General features: G+C 36.5%; 1 protein-coding gene across 1 annotated transcript; it reads right to left on the bottom strand.

The window, feature by feature from the left end:
- Positions 1 to 1491: 1491 nt before the first annotated feature.
- On the bottom strand, positions 1492 to 9931 carry LOC149052996 (uromodulin-like). Its single transcript, XM_089213006.1, has 6 exons — positions 9859 to 9931; positions 5013 to 5275; positions 3970 to 4084; positions 3202 to 3324; positions 2798 to 2923; positions 1492 to 2132 (listed from the first exon to the last, which is right to left on the bottom strand). The coding sequence occupies exons 1-6, from the start codon at positions 9929 to 9931 to the stop codon at positions 1759 to 1761; spliced, it is 1074 nt and encodes a 357-aa protein (XP_089069132.1). The 3' UTR covers positions 1492 to 1758.
- Between the last annotated feature and the right edge of the window lie 11971 nt (positions 9932 to 21902).

The following is a 21902-nucleotide window of genomic DNA, read 5'->3' as shown; positions in this document are numbered from 1 at the left end:
TCTTTCAGACAAGTTTTGTCTGAAAACTGTTATAATAAAGAGAAATAACGCATTTTACTTACTTAAATTGTGGTTTTTTGACCCATTCAATGCTGAAATACAGCCTGAACTTACATAAACAGGGCCTTCAAGATTAAAAGTATGTGGTATGTGTTTAATGTTTTATCCAGATAAAGTCTAAATAAATTATTTGAGCCATAGATTAAATTAGTTTTTGTATTCTTTAACATAACATTTGTATTCTTTAACAAAGCGAAATGTTATCGTGAAATGAAATGCATGCTCGAAATGAGCATGCAAGCCAAGTTCCTGCGTTCGTTGAAATCCCCGTGGGTCTTAAAAATTATGCCTCAAAATACTCCAACCGCATACGAAGAATTGAAGATATACGCATGTGAGGTGTTATTTTAATGTACATGTCAACTGGCCGATTGCATTTTTTCCTTACGTAAAACAGAGGGAATCTCGCTCAAGTTTAGCTTTGTCCGCTACGATCTTTATTCACGTAAGCTGCAGTATTCGACATCTCAGCATTCCTTTGGAAAACTGTTTGAAACATTTTACTTATAGGAGAGGGGTTAGGATAGCAGAAAAAACCCAAATACATAGAATCGAAAAAAGAGACTTGCCATACATGTGATGACTCATACTTTTCATGCTATAAAAATACTTACATGTATGTTTTGTTAGAAAAAAATCGGTTTTATACGGATCCTCTAAATCTCAGACATTTATGTTGTCTTCACATTTATCTGACATTCATGTGATAAGAAGCGCATACCTGTTCATGTTTCTACCGACGTTCAATCTGAGTGACTTTACCGTAATGAACGCAATGGACAAATCTCTTATTTGGAAATTTTGCTTTGTCCATTGGGTTTTTGTATTACAGTGTTTCGACTGCTGTTTTTCGGCGCAGTAATTATAACAGTTGGGGTCTTTAACTAGCTCGAAAATGAAAAGAAGGAACAAGTAGTTATTAAACCTTTGTTTAATTTTTTTTTCAATTTTTTTTATGTGATGTCGTGACTTTTTCCCATATTTCTAAGCTAACAATCTTCAAACAGAAAAATAAGATTATATCAGCAGTTTTCACGTTGGAACTGTAATAGCCTAAGTCAGTGAAAACTATTTTCTCGCTAAAGGTCTTAACAAAGCAGAATTATCTCGCCAGAGGCACCAACAGTGAAGGATTGTTGTTCAGGGACATTTTTAGGTGCTCTTTTGTGTAGCACATACGATGCCAAAAGTACAGTCTTTTTGCCTTTTAAATACTGGATAAAAACACTTATTTATATCAAAGCAATCTCTTCACAATCCCCTCTGACGTCTTTTTCTCTTAAATGGAATATAAATGCCGAGGTCTTCGCGTCTTCTTTCGTGTACGATTCGGTCACGTTGATCATGTTTTTTTTAACGCAAATTAGCTCAAGTTCATTTTCAGTGCAGGCAAATAACCATATATAACCATGTACGTTAAAAGCAGCTTAGGCGAAAGTCTAAAGAGATATATGACTTCGGCCGGGCTGGCAAAAACGATAATAACATACAGCATTGAACTAATGGTTTATGCAATGTGTTGTAGTCTACATCAGCATAAATAGTGGTAAATTGGAGTATATCACGAGTATTCATTTTGAAGTTACTGCACATGGCAATGCAACAGAATCAGCTTAAATTTTAGAAGAATTAAATACAAAAAATCATGCCCACTGAGTTTTTCACTTTCAACTTTTTTCCCGTTCATCTGCTTCATGCTTAGTCTGTGCCACAGTAGCGATAACTACAAGCCGGAGGTGGAACCAGTTTGTAGATAAAGTAGGATCCACAGTTTTTCATTGTGATTGCAACTGAATTCTTGCAAGTGTTACCACCTCTGGTGAAACAGACCGTCCTAGATACTTCACCATCTCCCACTGTAGGTTCATCACCTCTCAACCAGCCTGGGTAGGCTGTATTACAGTGGTAACCATCCACTGGCGTTGTTGGTATTTTTTTCCCTGCATCTCCCTTAAAACGATACCATCCCTCAGGTAGCGAGCTGTCACACACACCTTCACTATTGGGGGGTGTATCGTAAGTATTCTTTCTGTCAGCGTCGCTCAGAGTTGAGTAGTTATAACAACCGTCAGCTGGAAAGTAAATTGTAATTCAAAAAGTAAATGCTAATCACATTTTTTTTAAATTTGACTTTCATTGCAAGAAATCATCATCATTCATCGTTAAGATTGTCATGCATTATTACCGCCCTTTACTAATATAAACAGGTACATGACACATTACAGCGACGATGTTGTGTAAAACATACGGAAAATTTTGAACCAGCTCGGTATTGAATTTCCAATTACCATCATCGAATAGAATAGATTCGCCATAGGGCGAGGGCCAGTCCCCTACATTAATTTTTATAACGAGAATCCCGCCACCCATGCATGTATTGAAGGCACACGCGAATCGAAATGAGTTTTGGTCATGACCCATAAGTAGATTAAGGCGTTTTAAACGAGGGCTAAACGGGCAAATGATGAGGGCGACTTCGCACTTAACCTCGTTCTCACGCCGTAATTTCGGCACCAGGTCACTGAAGTCCGAGAACTCGGAAGCGACCTATTTCAACGTTTCAAAGGAAATGCAGAATGACGAACATATGGACACACAAACATACGTAAAATGAAGGCTCAGACAACCAGACAGACAGCTAGACAGACGGTTATTTCTAAATGGTTTAAAAATTTTATCAATGAAACTCCATGAAATGCTATTCCCATAGAATAAGATAGAGGAACAGAAAACAAACCTTCACATTCAATTCCATTCCAGATATATTTAGTTTGGCAGGTGCAGTTGAATGACCCCACGGTGTTTGTACAATTGGCGCTACCCTTGGTACAATCATTATCATCCAAAGCACACTCGTCGATTTCTGAAAATAATAGAAAGACATTAATAAGAGGTAAGGTCGAATGGATAACACTAAAAGATTACATAAGCTTCTAGGTATTTTTTTTATTTCCAAATAGCTAATTTCGTCGCTGTTTATAATCTAAGCTTTATTTGTCATTCAAACGATAAAATAAATGGCACATGCTCAAGCATGCGGAAGTTGAAGAAAAGGACTCATATATAGACCTTTTTGTGTCACGACAGGAATGTGGTGCGGCTTTTGAATAAAATTGATGATGGATAATAGTCAACACGCACCTGCGCACGCTTGGCCATCTCCTAAAAATCCTTCGTTACATTTGCAGCTGTAGGATCCAAAGGTATTTTTACATTCAGCATTTGAATCACATTTGTGTTCTCCCATACTGCACTCATCAACGTCTTAAAGAAAAAATTTTGAAGTAATTCAAATACCAGGTTTCGATTTTCTACCATGCACAGAGAACTAGTAATTCATATTTTACAATAATTGAGGGTCTGTATATTTTATTTTTACCAGGGACGTACAGAACGTAGACCGTAGACCTAGCGAAACAAAAGAGCTGATGAGAAAAAAAAATAACGCAGCACTTTTCTTAGCTGTCCCATACAAGGAAAAAAAACGTGAAATTGCCAACTTTTACGTCCTTTTTGTGGGGAAACCTCCGCAGCAATGTAATCACGTTTTACTTTGAACTCAAGGGAAGATGTCGCACCGTTAGAAACAGTAAACGCGTCGAGTTACTGGATGGAATGCGTTGCAGCGAGGGTTTATCGAGGTCTCCATTGCGAGAAGCGGCAATAAGGTTTTTCTCTTCTTGGTAAATGTTTTTCCACCTGAAGCCTACCCTCCCCCCCCCTCCCCCCTCTCCTAACGTTTCCTCAGGTTTTTCTCTCAGTTTACTGCTGGTCCTTCTTTATCTTCAACCAGAAAATAAATGCACGAGGAGAGTACTAAAGACTTTAAATAAAACAAATGGTCACTGACTTTCCTAATAGTTGAGTGACTGCTAACTCTTAGATATTGAAAACATATATCTGCCTCACCTTCTGTGCAATCTTTACCGGTGTAACCCGGTACGCAGACAAATCTATATCCCTCACTGGAAAAACCAGCTTGGCAGATCGCATTACTCGGGCATTGCTTCTTTATGCAAGCGTTCTTTACCAAGAAGCAAAAAAGGCCAAGTCAAGGATATGTCTATACAACTTACGAGGCGGGGAGGGGAGGGTAAGGAGGTACATGGACATGTGAGGGCAGATAAATGAGACAACGGCGGTGTAAAATGATAATGAAGTGTCGGCAATACTTCCAGGTAACTTAAACCGCACATGCTTTTTTTATAACAAAAAAAATGAAATATACATGCACTTGCTTTGTGAATAGATCGGTCACAAGTGATTAAAAGCTAATCAAGGAAAGGCAAATAATTGAAATAAACTCGTAGACTAGGAATGAAAATCACAGCAGCTCAAGACGTGTTTTTTTCATCCGGTGCTCAAACTGTGTTTACTAATACCATACTCTCCGTATTCAAAGGGCAATCGAATTTAATCAAGAATAAAATTTAGTCATGCGTATAAACATATCTTTGACGTTCGGTAAATATCGAAACTTCGGTGAGATAATGATAAGCATTATTTTGTAAGCTACGTCTCCGTACCAATCGCGTTAATTGCAGACAATGATAGTTTAAAGTATTTAACCTAACTGTCTTGTATACCAAGTGGGAGCTGGTCATTATGTTGGTTCCAAATAAACTCGTGAAGGGAAGAATGAATGACGGTAAATATATCAAAATCATACATGTGAACTGTAAGCTCAGTTGGTAGAGCGCTGCACCGATATCGCAAAGGTCATGGGTTCAAATCCCGTGCAGGCCTGAATTTAAGTAGTGTTCATTAATGCGAAGCTCCCTTTCAAATTTATTTCTTTAACCGCGGTTCACATATATGGTTTTTGTACATTTACAGTCAAAATAAAAAAAAAATTCCTTAATAAACCAGTAAAAAATTGAATTGTGACAAAGACATAAGGACAGGCCAAAAGAAGACCTTCATTGTCCCGATCATTACATCTATAAACACACCTTGGATCCACGATAGGTGCTGTTGAAAAATGACACCAGATCACTCAGGTGTTCAAAATGTGTAGCGTTATTCATCTCGCATTTGTTGATCGAGGGAGAATCATTGGATACTAATATATTATAGCTGACACAACTGGGTTCCACGAAACACAATGCTCCACAGAAGTCCTTTGCGACATTGTCAACTTCTTTTATCTTGTGGTTAAGCAGCCGTTTTCCTCTAAATGCAAGGGCAGCTGTGAACTCCAGTTGACGACATTGGTCTACAGAAAAGAAAGATATTTTCCGATAGGAAGAACATAATACCAGTGGTTATAAGGGAATGCTCTATTTGACAAGGACACTGGATTTAGTGGTAGAGGTAAATAATAGGGAAGGGATGGAGGTAGGGAAATTGGTAAAGGAAACTGCAATCAACGTAATACAAAGAGTGTACGAAACTTAAATCAACGAAAAAAGCATAACATGACGTTTCGATTACATCTTGTTATCATTGTCAAAATTGAAAGGGATTGGCATAATTGATGTACTATATGTAAATACATACAGAAATGTTAAGGTACATAAATGATTTCTTTAATGAGAACAAAGCTTAAAAGTGTGCTTTGTATTCATACAAATAATTCTGCCCGAATGGAGTCTGGGTAAGTTTTATAAATAAATAACTTTATTAATAATGTACATGAAAAAATTATGCGCTTCTGATTGGCTGAAAACGAGTGCATTTTCATGTAAAACGAATGCAAAGTCATAACGCAGGTGCATAATTGTAACACGAGGCCAAAATACAAATAGTTCGCGCACACTCTTAAAATTTCGTCTGTCTTGACCTTCTGCAGTGTTTTTTCATGTACATTGTAACAAGTAATAACGTAATTCCCCCTGCAATTTGTTGAAATAAGTACTTGTGAATTTTTCAGACAAAAAATTGCACTTTCCCTACGGGCTCGTGCAATTTTGTTGTCTTTGAAAAATATACTCGTACTTATTTACACCAAATTGCACTCCAAATCATGTCGTTGCCTAAACTTAAAGAGGGTGGATGGCCCTCCCTAGACTTTATGGTCCTACATGAATTGGTAAAGTTAACCTAGAATCAATCAAAACTACAAGCCACTACTGATACTACGATATTGAGTAATGTTCTGTAAGTTTAATGTCTGGTCTTTTCTTTTTTATAAGGAGGATCTCGAATATAAGATAGTTGAGCTTTCTAGGGCACATCTTTAGAATTGCGAAATTCTCACTAGGTTCGCTGTTCTTAGATTGTGTTATATGTACCACTATGCAGTGTGTTGTTTTGGAAGTGGCTGCAGGTGTAACCTGTATGGTTTCCCAGGAGAGGCTTAGAGCTTTCTGTTTTGTCTTCTTTTCAAATAGATATCGAAACTTATCCCATTGAAAGAGTTTATTGATATGTTTGGGGGGGGGGGGGGGATTTATAGTTTTGTTGTGTTATGTTTTTCTTTTTTTTTCTTTTTATTTTCAGAGACTCAAACAAGCAGGATTGCGATAGACGTTGCCTTGAAAAAGATTCGTTTCATTTTATAATTTTTACGTCTGTCCTTAAAGCGTCGCCTCTTGTATCTGATGAGTTATGGGATAATTTGGGCTCGTGTTTTCAACTACTTCGTAGAAGTCACCAAACTTTTGACATGGGGCTGATTTCAATTAGGGCATAAGTGTATTTTTTTGTAAATAATTGATAGGTGAATTTTCAGTTCTGTACCTGTCAAAGGGAAAAGATGCAAATTTTGTTGAAGAATTGATATTTTAAAACACGAAAAGTTGGTATCGAGACGAACAATTTAGGATCTAAGATCTAGGATGTAGATTTGAAAAAAATTTAAACGGCAGCTTTCATGAAAGTCCAAGTGTTTTTCCAATTTCATTATGTCAGTGTAGAATACAGATAATGATGATAAAAAGATGAAACAAAACTAAATTCGGCTATTTCTTTCGAGATGATTGTGTTCCTTTTGAATTCCAGTCTTTAGATAACTAGACGACATTACATTGTTTTATTGAAACTAATTCCTTACCCGTGAATTTGAAGCCATAAAACGATTTAATTTCTTTCAGAAGGAGCTATCTCCAAATTTATATTTAGGTGTATTCAACGAAAGTTCACGCGATAAAAACGTTGTGTCGACATTTCGACTGTTTTTACAACTCTACATATTTGCTTCTAATGCTAATCGATAATCGTTTTCAAAACGGCAGTTAAAGGACGAATAAAATTTTCGGGGGAAGTTTTTGAAATTTTCTAAATATTTATTTTCTTGTGTAAATATGCTGAGAGAAAAATGGATGATTAAGCTTCACTTTAGCTCACTAAATTTCAGTCATACTCATAATAATAGCGGCACGTAGGGGGTTTTTTCTTCAGCTTTAAAGCATACTAACAAATTAAAGAGAGTGCAGCATGAGTTTGTGCCGAATTTATAGCCTTAAGTTCATGATCCTTTTATCCCAACCGCCTGCTTAAAAAAACTTGCGTGAGGTAGATCCCACCTGTCTTTGAAGATTAAAGTCTCCTCATAATAGCTTTATAAACATTATATTCTTCTATAAGAAGGTAGAACCTTTTGAAAACCTTGGAATTTTTTTAACAGTCGCAATAGAACACTCGTAATGAATTGCTTTTGTTTATTCCCACTTCAAACACATTATAAAATAACAGTTTTAAAAATTTTCCCCTTATACTGATTAAAAAATCTACCCACCTTCTTCGCACTTCATAGCGCACATCAGAGAGCACAGCACAGTGAAGGCACCGAGTGACACGATGTGAGACATTGCAAAACTACTCCTGCCAAATTACCAAAATGTAAAATCGTGCACCGCGTTACTTACATGCAAGACGCTTTTCGCCTGGAGCTTCTAAAGACCCAGTGTAGTGTTCCACGGAGACAATTAACGTTGTTGAATTAGAGATCTATTTCCATCTACGTAAATTAACTTTAGGCATTGCATTAAGTAATTGCAATGGTAGACGTCAGACACCTTATGGAGATATTCTGACCTTAATTTCACAACTGCTTAAGTTCAATATTGCGAAGGTCGCTTCCATACTTATTTCTTTCACCGCAGTTCACATATATGATTTTCATATATTTAGTCATTTATGCCGGTGTAAATCAGTAAGCCAGCTGTGGGTGTATATTGGTATTAATGTTAGAAGTTTTATTATGGTGACTTTTCAATTGATTCTCATTGCTCCAGTAGTTTCAGTGTTGCAAGTAAAGTTAGAATATAACTGAAGAAAAAAGCAACAAGAAAAACGATAAATTTAATTTACCGTCATTTTCTAAACAGAACTTGAGATCAAGCACAACTACAAGCCATGACTGAATACTACAATATTGAGTAATGATCTATAAGGTTAATGTCTGGTCTTTTCATTTTTAACAAGAAGGATCTCGAATATAAGATTGTCGAGCTTTCTAGAGTACTTCTTTAAAATTGCGAAATTCTCACGTAGGTTCGCTGTTCTTAGATTGTGTTGTATGTACCACTATGCAGTGTATTGTTTTGAGGTGGCTGCAGTTGTAACCTGCATGGTTTCTCAGGAGAGACTTAAAGCTTTCTGTTTTGTCTTCTATTTAAATAAATATCGACACTTATCCTATTAAAAGAGTTTATTTATATGTAAAATTTTTAGTTTTGTTTTGTTTTTGTTTTTATTTTAGGAGACTTTTGCCTTTTGTATCTCAGTGGTGAGTTATGGGATCATTTAAGCTCGTGTTTTCAACTACTTCGCAGAATTCAACAAACATTTGGGGTTGATTTTAATTTAAGCATAAGTGTATTTGTTTTGAAAATAATTGATAGGTGAATTTTCAATTCTGTACCTGTCAAAGGGGAAAGATGCAAATTTTGTTGAAGAATTGGCATTTCAAGACACGAAAAGTTAGTATCGAGACTAGCAATTTAGAATCTAGGATGTAGATTGGAGAAAAATTTATTGGGCAACTTTCATAAAAGGCCCAGTGTTTTTCCAAGTTCGTTATGTCAGTGTAGAATACAGATAATGACGATAAAAAGACGGAGACAAAACTAAATTCGGCTATTTCTTTCGAGATGATTGTGTTCCTTTAGAATTCCAGTCTCTAAATAACTGATGGATATTTCGTTGTTTAATCGAAACTTATTCCTTACCCGTGAATTTGAAGCCACAAAACGTTTAAATTTTTTTCAAAGGAGCTATCTCTATATTTAGATTTAGGTGTATTCGACGGAAATTCACCCGATAAAAAGGTTGTGTCAACATTTCGATCGTTTTTACAATTCTACAAATTTGCTTATGATCCTAATCGAAAATCATTTTCAAAACGACAGTTAAAGGACTTATTAGATGTTCGGGGGAAGTTTTTTAAATTTTCTATTCATTTATTTCGTTGTGTAAATATGCTGAGAGAAAAATGGATGATTAAGCTTCACTTTAGCTCACAAAATTTCATGGTCATACTATGAAATTTTGTGAGCGGCACGTAGGGAGTTTTTTCTTCAGCGTCAAAGCATACTAACAAATTAAAGAGAGTGCAATATGAATTTGTGCCGAATTTGTAGCCTAAACTTCATGATCCTTTCATCCCAACCGCCTGCCTAAAACAGTTTGCGTGAGGTAGATTCCACCTGTCTTAAAAGATTCACATCTCCTCATAATAGATTTATTAACATTTTACTCTCCTATAGTAAAGTAGAAAACTTTGACAACATGGAATTTTTGTAATAGTCAAATAGAACATTCCAAATGAATTATTTTCGTTTATTCCCGCTTCAAACGCATTATAAATTAACAGTTATAAAATTTATTCTGATATCAATTAAAAAATCTACCCACCTTCTTCGCATTTCACAACACACATCAGAGAGCACAGCACAGTGAAGGTACCAAGAGACAAGATTCGAGACATGTTGCCAAATTGCTCCTGCCAAATTACCAAAATGTAAAATCGTGCACTGCGTCACTAGCATGAAAGAGACGCTTAGAACTACTGAAAACTCTGTGTGATGTATCACGGAGACAGTTGACGTTGATGGATTAGAGATCTATTTCCATCTGCGTAAATTACCCTTAGACATTGCATTAAGTAATTTTTATGGTAGACGTCAGCCACCTAGTGGAAACATTCTGACTTTTTTTGAGGCCTCAATTTCACCACTGCTTAAGTAGTATTCAATACTGCGAAGGTCGCTTCCATACTTTCCATACTCTTTCACCGCAGTTCACATATATGATTTTCATGTATTACGTCATTTAAGTCAGTCTATATCAGTAAGCAAGCTGTGGGTGTATATTGGTAATGATCCAAATAATTCAAGTAGTGTCAGTGTTGCAAGTAAATTTAATATATAGGTCTATGTGATCACATGATTTTGAGTGCAATTTGGAATAAATAGGCACGAGTAAATTTTTTAAAGACTAACAAAATTGCACGAGCCCTACGGGCTCGTGCAATTTGTGGTCTTTGAAAAAATTTATGAAATTTACAAGTGCTTAATTACGAGAAAAATCATGTGATTACGTATTAATAATATACATGAAAATCTACGAGAGCTTATCATAATTATGCAGAAGTAAAGCGCGCGCATCAAGAGCATAAATAATTCATCCAAACCCTGCAAATGACATTGTGTGTTCGGGTACGATCGCGTACGATCTAAACAATAAAATACTAAGATGTTTTCACATCTTTAAGGCGCAAAAAAGTTCAGAGTCCGGCTAAACAGTTCAAGGAATTGTTCAGTCTGTGTCCGAATTACTTTCGATGAAATGAAATCGTCGTTTGCGAGGTTTAACCATGTTTGTTCTTAATTTCGGCGTAGAATCGCTCGAGCAAAATGTTAAGCTGGGTCGGCTCCTAATTTTGGCAATTCCCTCCTCTAATCACCACTTTTTCCAAGCCGACAACCAAAAGGCGGTGCTTTTTACAGTGTTTACGTTGTTAGAGCTGTTTTTCAGCTACTAGATTGTTTTTTCGGTGTCGAAAAAAAAACCACTTAAAACTCCGGCCATTGTTTCAATCGCAGATTTCAGCGTGTTTAAATGTTGCGACATTCAAGGCTCGCATTTGATTGGCTATCTGTGAGTTTCTTTGATTATTGGCCAATCAGAATGTCTGTTTTTTTCCTTTCTTTTTGCACTGAATTAACCCTCTTCTGCATTGAATTACCTGAAACTGCATTTATTTTAACCAATCAGAAGTAAGTAATTTTCCATGTATATTATTAATGAAGATGAAAAGGAACAAGAAAAACGATACATTTCATTTACAGTCATTTTCTAAACAGAAATTGAGATGGCTTGCAAACCTTTGCAGCACTATTGCTGCGATGAGTCATTTACTGCATTTTATTACACCCATTTTGAAATCACTGGTGGTCCCTGTAATCTGATTAGCTCTAATTGGTGCGATTTGTTTACGAATCGCACATACAATTTTTTGCTTTAAATCAAATCTTGTTCCCAGCCAATGAGGAGGCTACATTAAAATAAAACAATGAATCAGATTTCCAGGTTTGTTTAAAGTAACCAATCAAATTGTAGGAAAATGAAATACAAAGAGTATCATATGGCGAATTTTGCAACTTTTGTTTTCAAAACTCTTATTTTTTCCGTCCCAAAAATAGATGAATTTAATTTCAAACTGGCTCAGTGCTGCATCAATAAAATATTTGAACTATTTGAACCAAGTCCCGTTTTTGGGCGATTTCAAATGGATGTAAAAAAGTGGTAATTGAACCTCGTGTCGTTCAATTTTTGTCTGAAGTTAGAACTTGAGATTGCTCACACACGTTTGCATCACTGTTGCTAAGATGCCGGAGTCATATACCATATTTAATTCTACTCTGTATCGGTTTCTCTTAACCTTTCAATCCCTAGGAGTGATTGACATCTTATTTCTCCTTACAGTAACGCTTTGAAGCAAACGTTAAGGTCATGAGAATAAGGGAAATGATCACCCGTAAAGGTCATGAAATCAGGGAAATGATCCGCCACCAGAAAAGCCCTGAATTGGTGGACAAATTCTCCATATAAATACCATTGTAAATGTGTAGAGATCAGCATAGAGAATATGCATACCGATCCAATGATATAAACAAGTTTAAACGTAAAAATGATTTCGGTGATTGCTAGATTTAGGGTATTTAGAAAGCGTAAAGTTTAATCAGAATTGAATGACCTACTTGAATGACCATATAAATGTATAAACTACGAAAATCACCTTATTCATTTAAGCCTTGCACTTTTTATATCTTTCAATCAATTTATTTTTTCATAATCGTTTCAAAACCATTACCTCGATTATGTTGTTAAAAAATGGAATTAATGAATTAATTTTTATTTTTTATGTATGTGTTTAATTCTTGGCCCTAATAAAGTCTGTATAGACAGTTTGAGCCATGGATCGACAAATTTTTTGAATTTTTTTTTAACATAGCTGAAAGCGAACCATTGTACTTCATTTATAGTCAAAATGAGTACGTCAAGCTCAAGTATTTGCTGAAATTACCGTTCGTCTTAAAATTATGCATCAAACTACTCCAACCGTTTACAGAAAACTTATATACACAATTGAGGTGCTACCTTATCGTATAATGTAACTCTCAACGAATCTTTCGCATTTTTCTTTCTTCGTCTGTATCGACAGAATGTAAATTTAAGTTTGTCCACCAAGATTTTTTCAGTCATTTTAGCAATCCTCTAAAAAATTGGTTGAAACGTTGAACTTTTAGCGAGGGATCAAGATAACAGATGAAATAATCCACAACTTAAAAAACTGACCTACCTAACACACGGGGACCTAAATTTTTTTATGTTATAAAAATATCGAGAAAAAGTTTACTTTTTGTTAAATACAAAAGCTCTTATGGTACCGTTGAACCATTCCTTACGGACACATCTGCAATACCGACACCTCGCTAGTAAGTACGGCCGACAATTTTCTATATCCATATCAAAATTCTGATATATTCTCTCTGTAATAAGGAACCTTCCTGATGAAGACCCTCTCCAATAAGGAAAACGCACCCTGAGTCTCAGACAATCATGGTCTCTTGATACTCAGAGAAAAGAAGCACGAGTGTGCTGTTCACGTTTCTATAGACTCTTCAATCTTGAGCGTTACATTGTACTGAACTTAGATAAACGGACATATCTCTCATACGGACACTTTCCCTAAGTCTTTTAGGTTTTTGTATTACAGAGGTTCATCTGTAGTGTTTTCGTCGCTGTATGTGTAGATAGTTAGGGTCTAATACTTGCTCGAAAATAAAGAAATAGAACGAGCAGTTATCGAACCATTATTCAAAGAGAAAATTTCCTTTGTAATGTTTTAAACAACACAGAAATATCGCGACATTAAGAAAAACCATCAGTAAATAATTGTTGTGATCATATTGCTATGCTCAGATTATGCGCTCTATGCGATACACCTAAACCAATTAGAATCCTTTTTTGCTTAAATGCTGGCCAAAATTAATTAGTCACCTGAGCAATCTCGTTGCAACACTTTCTAGTTTCTGATTTGTAAAAGTAAAGTAAGAGGTCGAGGTCTTCAAGTTTTCTTTCGCGATCGATTATATTCAGTAACTTCATGTCTTTTCGACGCAAATTAGGGAAACTAAATTTTCAATGCCTGCATATGACCAGATCGATAATCATGCATGTACGTTGAAGAGCAGTTTAAGCGAAACTTCGAAGAGAACTGTGACTTCGGGAGAGACTTGCAACCGAGAAAATAACATACCATGAAATGACACAAAAATGCAATGACTTTTAGTCAATCTCAACTTGAAGAGCGGTAAATAAGAGAAAATCATAAACATTAATTCTGAATCACTACACGCTAACAGGGCCAGTTAAAATTTACACGAATATAAAACAATAGATGTATTTACAAAGGAACTTAAAAATCCTTCACATTTAATTTTTTTAACTTTTTAGCCCACCGTCCCACAGTAGCGCGAATTGCAATCTGTCAGTGATCTCACTTTGTAGATAAAGTAGGATCCACAGTTTTTCACCAAAATATTTATCGTGAATTTGCAACCTGTAGAACGATCACTAAAGCAGACCAATCTTTTGACTTCATTATCTTCCACTGTGGGTTCAGCACCTTTCAACCAACCTGACCAGTCTGCGTCACATCTGAATGCTGGCACACGCGTTGTTGGCATTTTTGTCCCTGCAGCTCCCACAAAACGATACCATCCCTCAGCTAGCGAGCTGTCACACGAACCTGCAGTTTCTTGGGGTGTAATGTAACTACTCTTTCTTTCAGGGTTGCTCAGAATTGAGTAGTTATAACAACTGTCGGCTGGAAAGTTTATTGCAATTCAAAAGGGAAATGATAATCACATGGTTTAAATTTGACCTTGATTGCATCATTTTAATTTGACCTTGATTGCATCATCATTCATCGTCAGGAATATTTATGCATTATTACCACCCTCTTTTGATATAAAAAGACACTTGACACATTACAGCGACGATGTTGTGTAAAAACATACGGAAAATTTTGAACCAGCTCGGCATTGACTTTCCAATTACCTTCTTTCTTCAAAGAATAGATTCGCTATAGGGCGAGTGCCAGTCCGTTAAATTATTTTTTACAACGAGCTAGAATCCCGCCACCCTTGTATTACAGGCACACCGGAATCGAAAATAAATTTTGGCGATGATCCATTAGGGCGTTTAAATGGGGACGAAACGGGGAAATCATCAGTCAGGTCAAATAAAGTTGGCATGAAAAATTATCAAAAGTGCAAGCAAGTTGTGCATTTTAAAGTATCTCTCGTTCATTGCGCGGTTTTCGGTAGAAGCGGCTTGTTTGATCTGTTTTCCTGCTTAAATTGAACAGTTCGGCTTTTTTTTTTCTTACTTTGCCGCGATCACTAAACCTCTCGCCCACAAATAATTTTTCACTCTCCAACACCGAGTTTCGGGAAATTTTTTGTTCATTAGCACACCCCTTTTTATTCAGTATACCGATGAGGCGACTTCGCTCTTAGCCTCGTTCTCACGCCGCAATTTCGGCACCAGATCACTAATGTCTGAGAACTCGGAAGTGGCCTATTCCAACGCTTCAAAAGAAATGCAGAACGATAAACATATGGACACACCGAAAGACGAAAAAATGAAGGCTCAGACAACCAGACAGACGACCAGAAAGACGGCTATTTCTAATTGGTTTTAAAATTTTATCATATAGAGATACAGAAAACAAACCTTCACATTCAATTCCATTCCAGAAATATTGAGTTTGGCAGGTGCAGTTGAATGACCCCAGAGTGTTTGTGCAATTGGCGCCACCCTTGGAACAATTATTATTTATCAAAGCACACTCGTCGATATCTGAAAATAACAGCAAGGCATTGATGAGAGGCCTGGTGGAATGGATAACACTAAAAGATTACATTAGCTTCTAAACGTTTTTTATTTTCAAATAGCTAATTTGGTCGCTGTTTATAATCTAAGCTCTACCTTTATTCAGACAATAAAATGAATGGCACATGAACAAGCATGCAGAAGTTGAAGAAAAGGACTCATATCTAGACCTTCTTGTGTTACGACAGGAATGCGATGCGGTTTTTGTGTAGAATTGCTGATGGATAATAGTCAATACTCACCTGAGCACGTTTGGCTATCTCCTGAAAATCCTTCTCTACATTTGCAGCTGTAGGATCCAACGTTATTTCTACATTCAGCATTTGAATCGCATTTGTGTTCTACCAGACTGCACTCATCAACGTCTTAAAGGAAAAAATTTTGAAGTAATTCAATTACCAAGGCTTCGATTTTCTACTATGCACAGACAACTAATAATTCATATCTTACAATGAGTAAGGGTTCTCACATTTTGCTTTTACCAGGGATTTTCGGAACGTAGACCGTAGACGTAGCGAAACAAAAGAGCTAATGAGCAAAAAAATAACGTAGCAAGTGCGCTATAAAACTTGTACTTTTCTTAGCTGTCCCATACAAGAAAAAAAAAAACGTGAAATAACTAACTTTCACTTCCTCCTAGCGGTGAAACCTCCGCAGCAATTTAATTACGTTTTACTTTGAACTCAAGGGAAGATATGGCACCGTCAGAAACAATTTAGGCCTAGTTCAAACGTCGATCTTTACATGTACCGAACCTAATTGCAATTTGGGTCGACTCGAATAATTAAGAGCGGCAGTTGATTCAAACGTCGATCCGAATTTAGTCGATCCTAATTGCAAAACTGAACATAACTCCATTGTAGTCGGCGGTTAATGCCTACCAAAATGGCGGAAAAAAATGCGGGAAGCACAACTTGTGGAAATGAAGAGCTTTTTTTTTCTTGCAAATGCGATTAAGGAGGGTAGAAAAAGGCGACTCAAGATGCAGTTAGCATTAAACAACCTTGCTGCCAGGAGAAGACGAGTTTTGAATTTGGCTTGCCTTCTATTATTGCTTATTTCCCAAAGGAACATCACAGTTCCTCGTCCAGTTCGTTCGTGTCGTCGACTGAAAAGAAATTCTGGCTGGTGGGAAAATGTTTGCAACAATTATCAATTTAAAACAAGAGGAGCACGAGCCTTTCTCCTTTCCCGCCATATTGTTTGAATGGTTCGAAGGCTTTCGCGCATGGCACGTAAGCGAACTTTCTTGAATTGTGGGTAAAACATAATTATTTTAACGTTGTATAATGTATGCATTAAGTTCGGTACATGTAAAGTACAACATATGAATCAATGCCGATCTTTTACCGTTCTATCCGACTAGCCGAGTCGGATAGAACGGCACTGTCGATCCGAATACAAATCTGCTGATCCTAATTGATTCAAACGTCGATCTTTACATGTACTTAATAGAAACGTTAGGTTCGGTACACGTAAAGATCGACGTTTGAACTAGGCCTTTACAGGTATACCATGCACCCTTTTTCAGCAGGAAAATAATTGAAAATTATTTCCACCAACTTTGCAATTACATTTCCTTACCAAGAAGGGAAAGTACGCAGTTCGGAGAGCGCCTATTACCTGCAAATTTCGTACCCTCTGATTTTCCCTTCTTTCCGAAAGGCGCACAAGAATAATATTTTTTTTCTTTTTTCGGCGATGACAGTTTCAAACTTAAAAAAGGACGTTTAAATGAACTAGGAACTTGAAATAACTTTCCAATGGCAAATTATGAATTTGAGTACCTCTCACTTTTGGTAGTTTTTGCTAATATTGGCGCAAGAAGTAGCTCAGGAGTAACGAATATCGCCGATCAAATTAAGGTTCAGATTGCAGAAAATTAATCCTTTTGTCAGAAAACATGCCCTTGTCAGTTATTTCCGTTACTGTTCTTATCACAGAATGAAAATGAAACTGAATTCTGATTTTTACGTTTTAATGTTGATAAAGAATTACAAGCAGATGGAAAAATAAATAGACGAAAGTAACACAAAAACACTCCTAAGAGTTCTGGAGGAATGGGTGACATCAAAAGATTACATGAGCTTCTAAACATTTTTCCTTTATTTCTAACAGTCTTTTAAACCATAAATTAAATGCCACATGCACTAGCATGTGAAAGCTGAGTAATAGGGCTCATAGCCCTGCTTGTGTTGCGGCAGGAATGAGGGAATGTGCACGTCAGGCCATCTCCTGTTAATCCTTCTTTACATTTGCAGTCGTAGGATCCACGGGTATTTATAAATTCAGAATTTGAATCACATTTATTTCTTTTCTCCAAGATTACACTCATCAACGTTTTAAAGAAAAGATCATGAAGAAATTCAATTACAGAGATTTCGAGACCACAGACTTCTTGTTAACAAATAGAGTAGCCTTGACTGTGCTCTGTTCTGTTATAAAGCACGCAAGAAGCGGCTAGAGTACGAAAGAAGTGTAGTGAGAAGCACTCGACTACGTCTCGTGTTTCTCCCCACTTCTTGAGTGCTCTAGCCGCTTCCTAAGTGCTTTATAACAGAACAGAGCACAGTCAAGGCTTCTCTATTTGTTTTATAATAAAGAATCCGTTAAATTCCCTATGCATTACTTTCAATTTTCAAAACAAACTTTATTTCCAAAGCGAACAACAGTGTCGTCAGCATGCCCTATACTCTCCAAGAGCACGCTTCAATAAGCCAATCAGAATCCCTGTTAGAATGGTTCAAATAATCTGATTGGCTGTACAAGACAAAAGCTGTCAAAAGTGTCAAACCATCAAAGTTCACAATCTGCGATAGTTTACAAACTAAAATAGTTCGGCAGGTCGAATTTAAGGCTTTTGCCTGATGTTTTTAATACAGAATCTTGAAGCTTAAGTGAAATGTTCAGTGAACTTCAGCCGAATTATGGCTCATAAAAACACCCGAGTTTTTTCACACGACAAGGTAGAAAACAAACTGTTCAAGGCGAGTGTTTTTAAATGAACGACAACCGAATTCACTGGAACATGAAGATCGCTCGGGATGACAGCGCCGCAAAACTCGGCTGCAGTGACTGAAGTGACTTTCCACTCAACACATCGGAAAGGATATCAAAGCGAGCTCTTATTTTCTTCACTCGAAGGGCGGCCGATGTAGTTTCTGAGGCTTGCTTTACTGTGATGACCGTAGATCGCCATGATAAGCGAACCGCGATGGACTCCAGCATGATTATATTTGCTCAGACACCGTCATGATTAGTATGGGTTTTAACAGTTATGCCAGTTTGGTTATATTTTTCATCATTTCTGTTTTGTTCTGTTTTGTTTTTGAACTCTGAACTTTATATACTATACGAGTGTTGGCTGTGTTTGATTTTTATTACCGTTCGTAAGCTTGCAATCTAACTGAGCGTGAAAGTCTTTAAAACTCGGAATGTCTATTTTGTTTTTCCTTTGAGGATTTTCGTATCTGCTCACGTTTAAATAACGTAAATTAAGGCCCCTGGTATGTTTACAAACCTTTCTTTGGTTCTTCTGTTGCTACTTGCCGGCCCGCTTGTTCCGAAATTCCACTTTCAATTATCTGAAAAAACGCTAAAAAGAAGTCCCGGAAAAGGTCGAATATAGTACAATTTGGCAGATGGCGTGACAGCTTTAGCTCAGTTCTATGCTCTATACTTTCATAGAGCACGCTCTTCCAACCAATGACAGCGCACGTTATATCCGAACTTTATTATAATAAAGCACAGAACACAATGGGTTAGGATCTGCATGTCTTTAATTTATTAATAACTTAGAGAAAACCTTGACGACAACAGTAAAGAAAACGTAGCGAAACAAAAGATCTAATGAGCAAAGCAACTGTTCTGAAAAAATAAAAAAAAGTGCATGAGGAGAGTACTAAAGAATTTATTTAAAACAACGGTCACCGACTTTCCTAATCGTTTAGTGACTGCTAATACTTAGATATTGAACACATATATCTGCCTCACCTTCTGTGCAATCTTCACCTGTGTAACCCGGTACGCAGACACATCTATACCCCTCACTGGAAAAACCAGCCTGGCAGATCGTATTACTCGGGCATGGCTTCTTTATGCAAACGTTCTTTACAAAGAAGCAAAAAAGGACAAGTCAAGGCTTATCTGCGCAATTACAAGGCGGGGAGGGAAGGGTAAAGAGGTACATTTACATAGCCATTCTTAGGGCGGATAAATGAAACAACGAGAGCGGTTTAAAATGACCATCAAGTGTTGGCAATACTTCCAGGAAACTTTAATATTGCATGCTTTTATTACAATAAAATAAATTAAATATACATGTACTTGCTTCGTGAATAAATCGGTCACAAGTGATTAAAAGCTAATGAAGGAAAGGCAAATAATTGAAATAAATTCGTAGATTAGCAATTAAAATTACAGCAGCTCAAGACTTGCGTTTTTTTTCATCCGGCGCTCAAACTACGTTTACTAATACCATACTCTCCATATTCAAAGGGAAATCGAATAAAATCAAGATTACAATTTACTCGTGCTTATAATTGTATCTTTGACGTTCGGTAAATATCGAAACTTCGGTGAGATAACGATAGGCGTTATTTTGTAAGCTACGTCTCAGAACCAATCGCGTTAATTGCAAACAATGATAATTGAAAGCACTTAACATAACTGTCGTGTATGCCAACTGGGTGCTGGTCATTATGTTGGTTCCAAATAAACTCGTGAAGGGAAGAATAAATAACCGTAAATTTATGAAAATCATATCTATGAACTGCAGACCAGCTCTCACAGTGGATGGAACGCTGCATCGATATCGCAAAGGTCATGGGTTCAAATCCCGTACAAGCCTGAATTTTTTTCAAGTCTTATTTTCACTACAGTTTAAGTAGTGTTCATTAAAGCGAAGATTGCTTTCTGGGTAAGTATTATAAATAAATAACTTTATTGATAATGTACATGAAAAAATTACGCGCTTCTGATTGGCTGAAAACGAGTGCATTCTCATGTAACGCGAATGCAAAGTCATAACGCAGGTGCATAGTTGTAACACGAGGGCAAAATACAAATAGTTCGCGCACGTTTTTAAAATTTCGTCTGTCTTGACCTTCTGCAATGTTTTTTTTATGTACATCATAACAAGTAATGACATGATTTCCCCTGCAATCTGGTGTAGTAAGCACTTATAAATTTTTCAGAGTGCAAATTGCACTTGCCCTACGGGCTAGTGTAATTTTGTTGTCTTCGAAAAATATATACTCCTGCTTATTTACACCAAATTGCACTCGAAATCATGTCGTTTCCTAAACTTAACGAGGGTGGATGGCCCTCCCAAGACTTTATGGTCTTACATGAATTGGTAAAGTTAACCTAGAATCAATCAAAACTACAAGCCTTGACTGAATACTACGATATTGAGTAATGATCTGTAAGCTAAGGTTAATGTCTGGTCTTTTCTTTTCTATAAGGAAGATCTTGAATATAAGATAGTCGAGCTTTCTAGGGCACTTCTTTAGAATTGCGAAATTCTGACTAGGCTCGCTGTTCTTAGATTGCGTTGTATGTACCACTATGCAGTGTGTTGTTTTGGAAGTGCTGCAGGTGTAACCTTTATGGTTTCCCAAGAGAGGCTTGAAGCTTTCTGTTTTGTCTTCTTTTCAAATAAGTATCGAAACTTATCACATTGAAAGATTTTATTGATATGTTCAGGGGGAGAAAATTATAGTTTTATTGTTTTATGTTTTCTTTTTCTTTTATGTTTTTATTTTCAGAGACTTAAACAAGCAGGATTGCGACAGACGTTGCCTTGAAAAAGATTCGTTTCATTTTATAATTTTCACGTTTGTCCTTAAAGCGTCGTTTTTTGTATATGATGACTTATAGGATAATTTGAGGTCGTGTTTTCAACTACTTCACAGAAGTCATCCAAGTTTTGACATGGGGCTGATCTCAATTAGGGCATAAGTGTATTTTTTTTTGTAAATAATTGATAGGTGATATTTCAGTTTTGTACCTGTCAAAGGGGAAAGATGCAAATTTTGTTGAAGAATTGATATTTCAAAACACGAAAAGTTAGTATCAAGACGAACAATTTAGGATCTAGGATGTAGATTGAAGGAAAAATTTAGTGGGCAGCTTTCACGAAAGTCCCGGTGTTTTTCCAAGTTCATTATGTCAGTATCGAATACAGGTAACTGTGATAAAAAGATGAAACAAAACTAAATTCGGCTATTTCTTTCGAAATGATTGTGTTCCTTTAGAATTCCAGTCTTCAGATAACTAAAGGACATTACATTTTTTTTATTTATCGAAACTAATTCCTTACCCGTAGATTTGAAACCATAAAACGTTTAAATGTCTTTCAGAAGGAGCTATCTCCAAATTTAGATTTAGGTGTATTCGACGGCGACGTTTTTACGATATTTCATATTTGCTTCTGATGCTAATCGATAATCATTTTTAAAACGACAGTTAAAAGACTAATTAGACTTTCGGGG

Source organism: Pocillopora damicornis, chromosome 1 (genome assembly GCF_964200805.1).
Source record: "Pocillopora damicornis chromosome 1, jaPocDami1.2, whole genome shotgun sequence".
Taxonomy (NCBI): domain Eukaryota; kingdom Metazoa; phylum Cnidaria; class Anthozoa; order Scleractinia; family Pocilloporidae; genus Pocillopora; species Pocillopora damicornis.
Note: the sequence above shows the minus strand (reverse complement) of the source record. Positions and strands in the feature narration are given on the sequence as shown.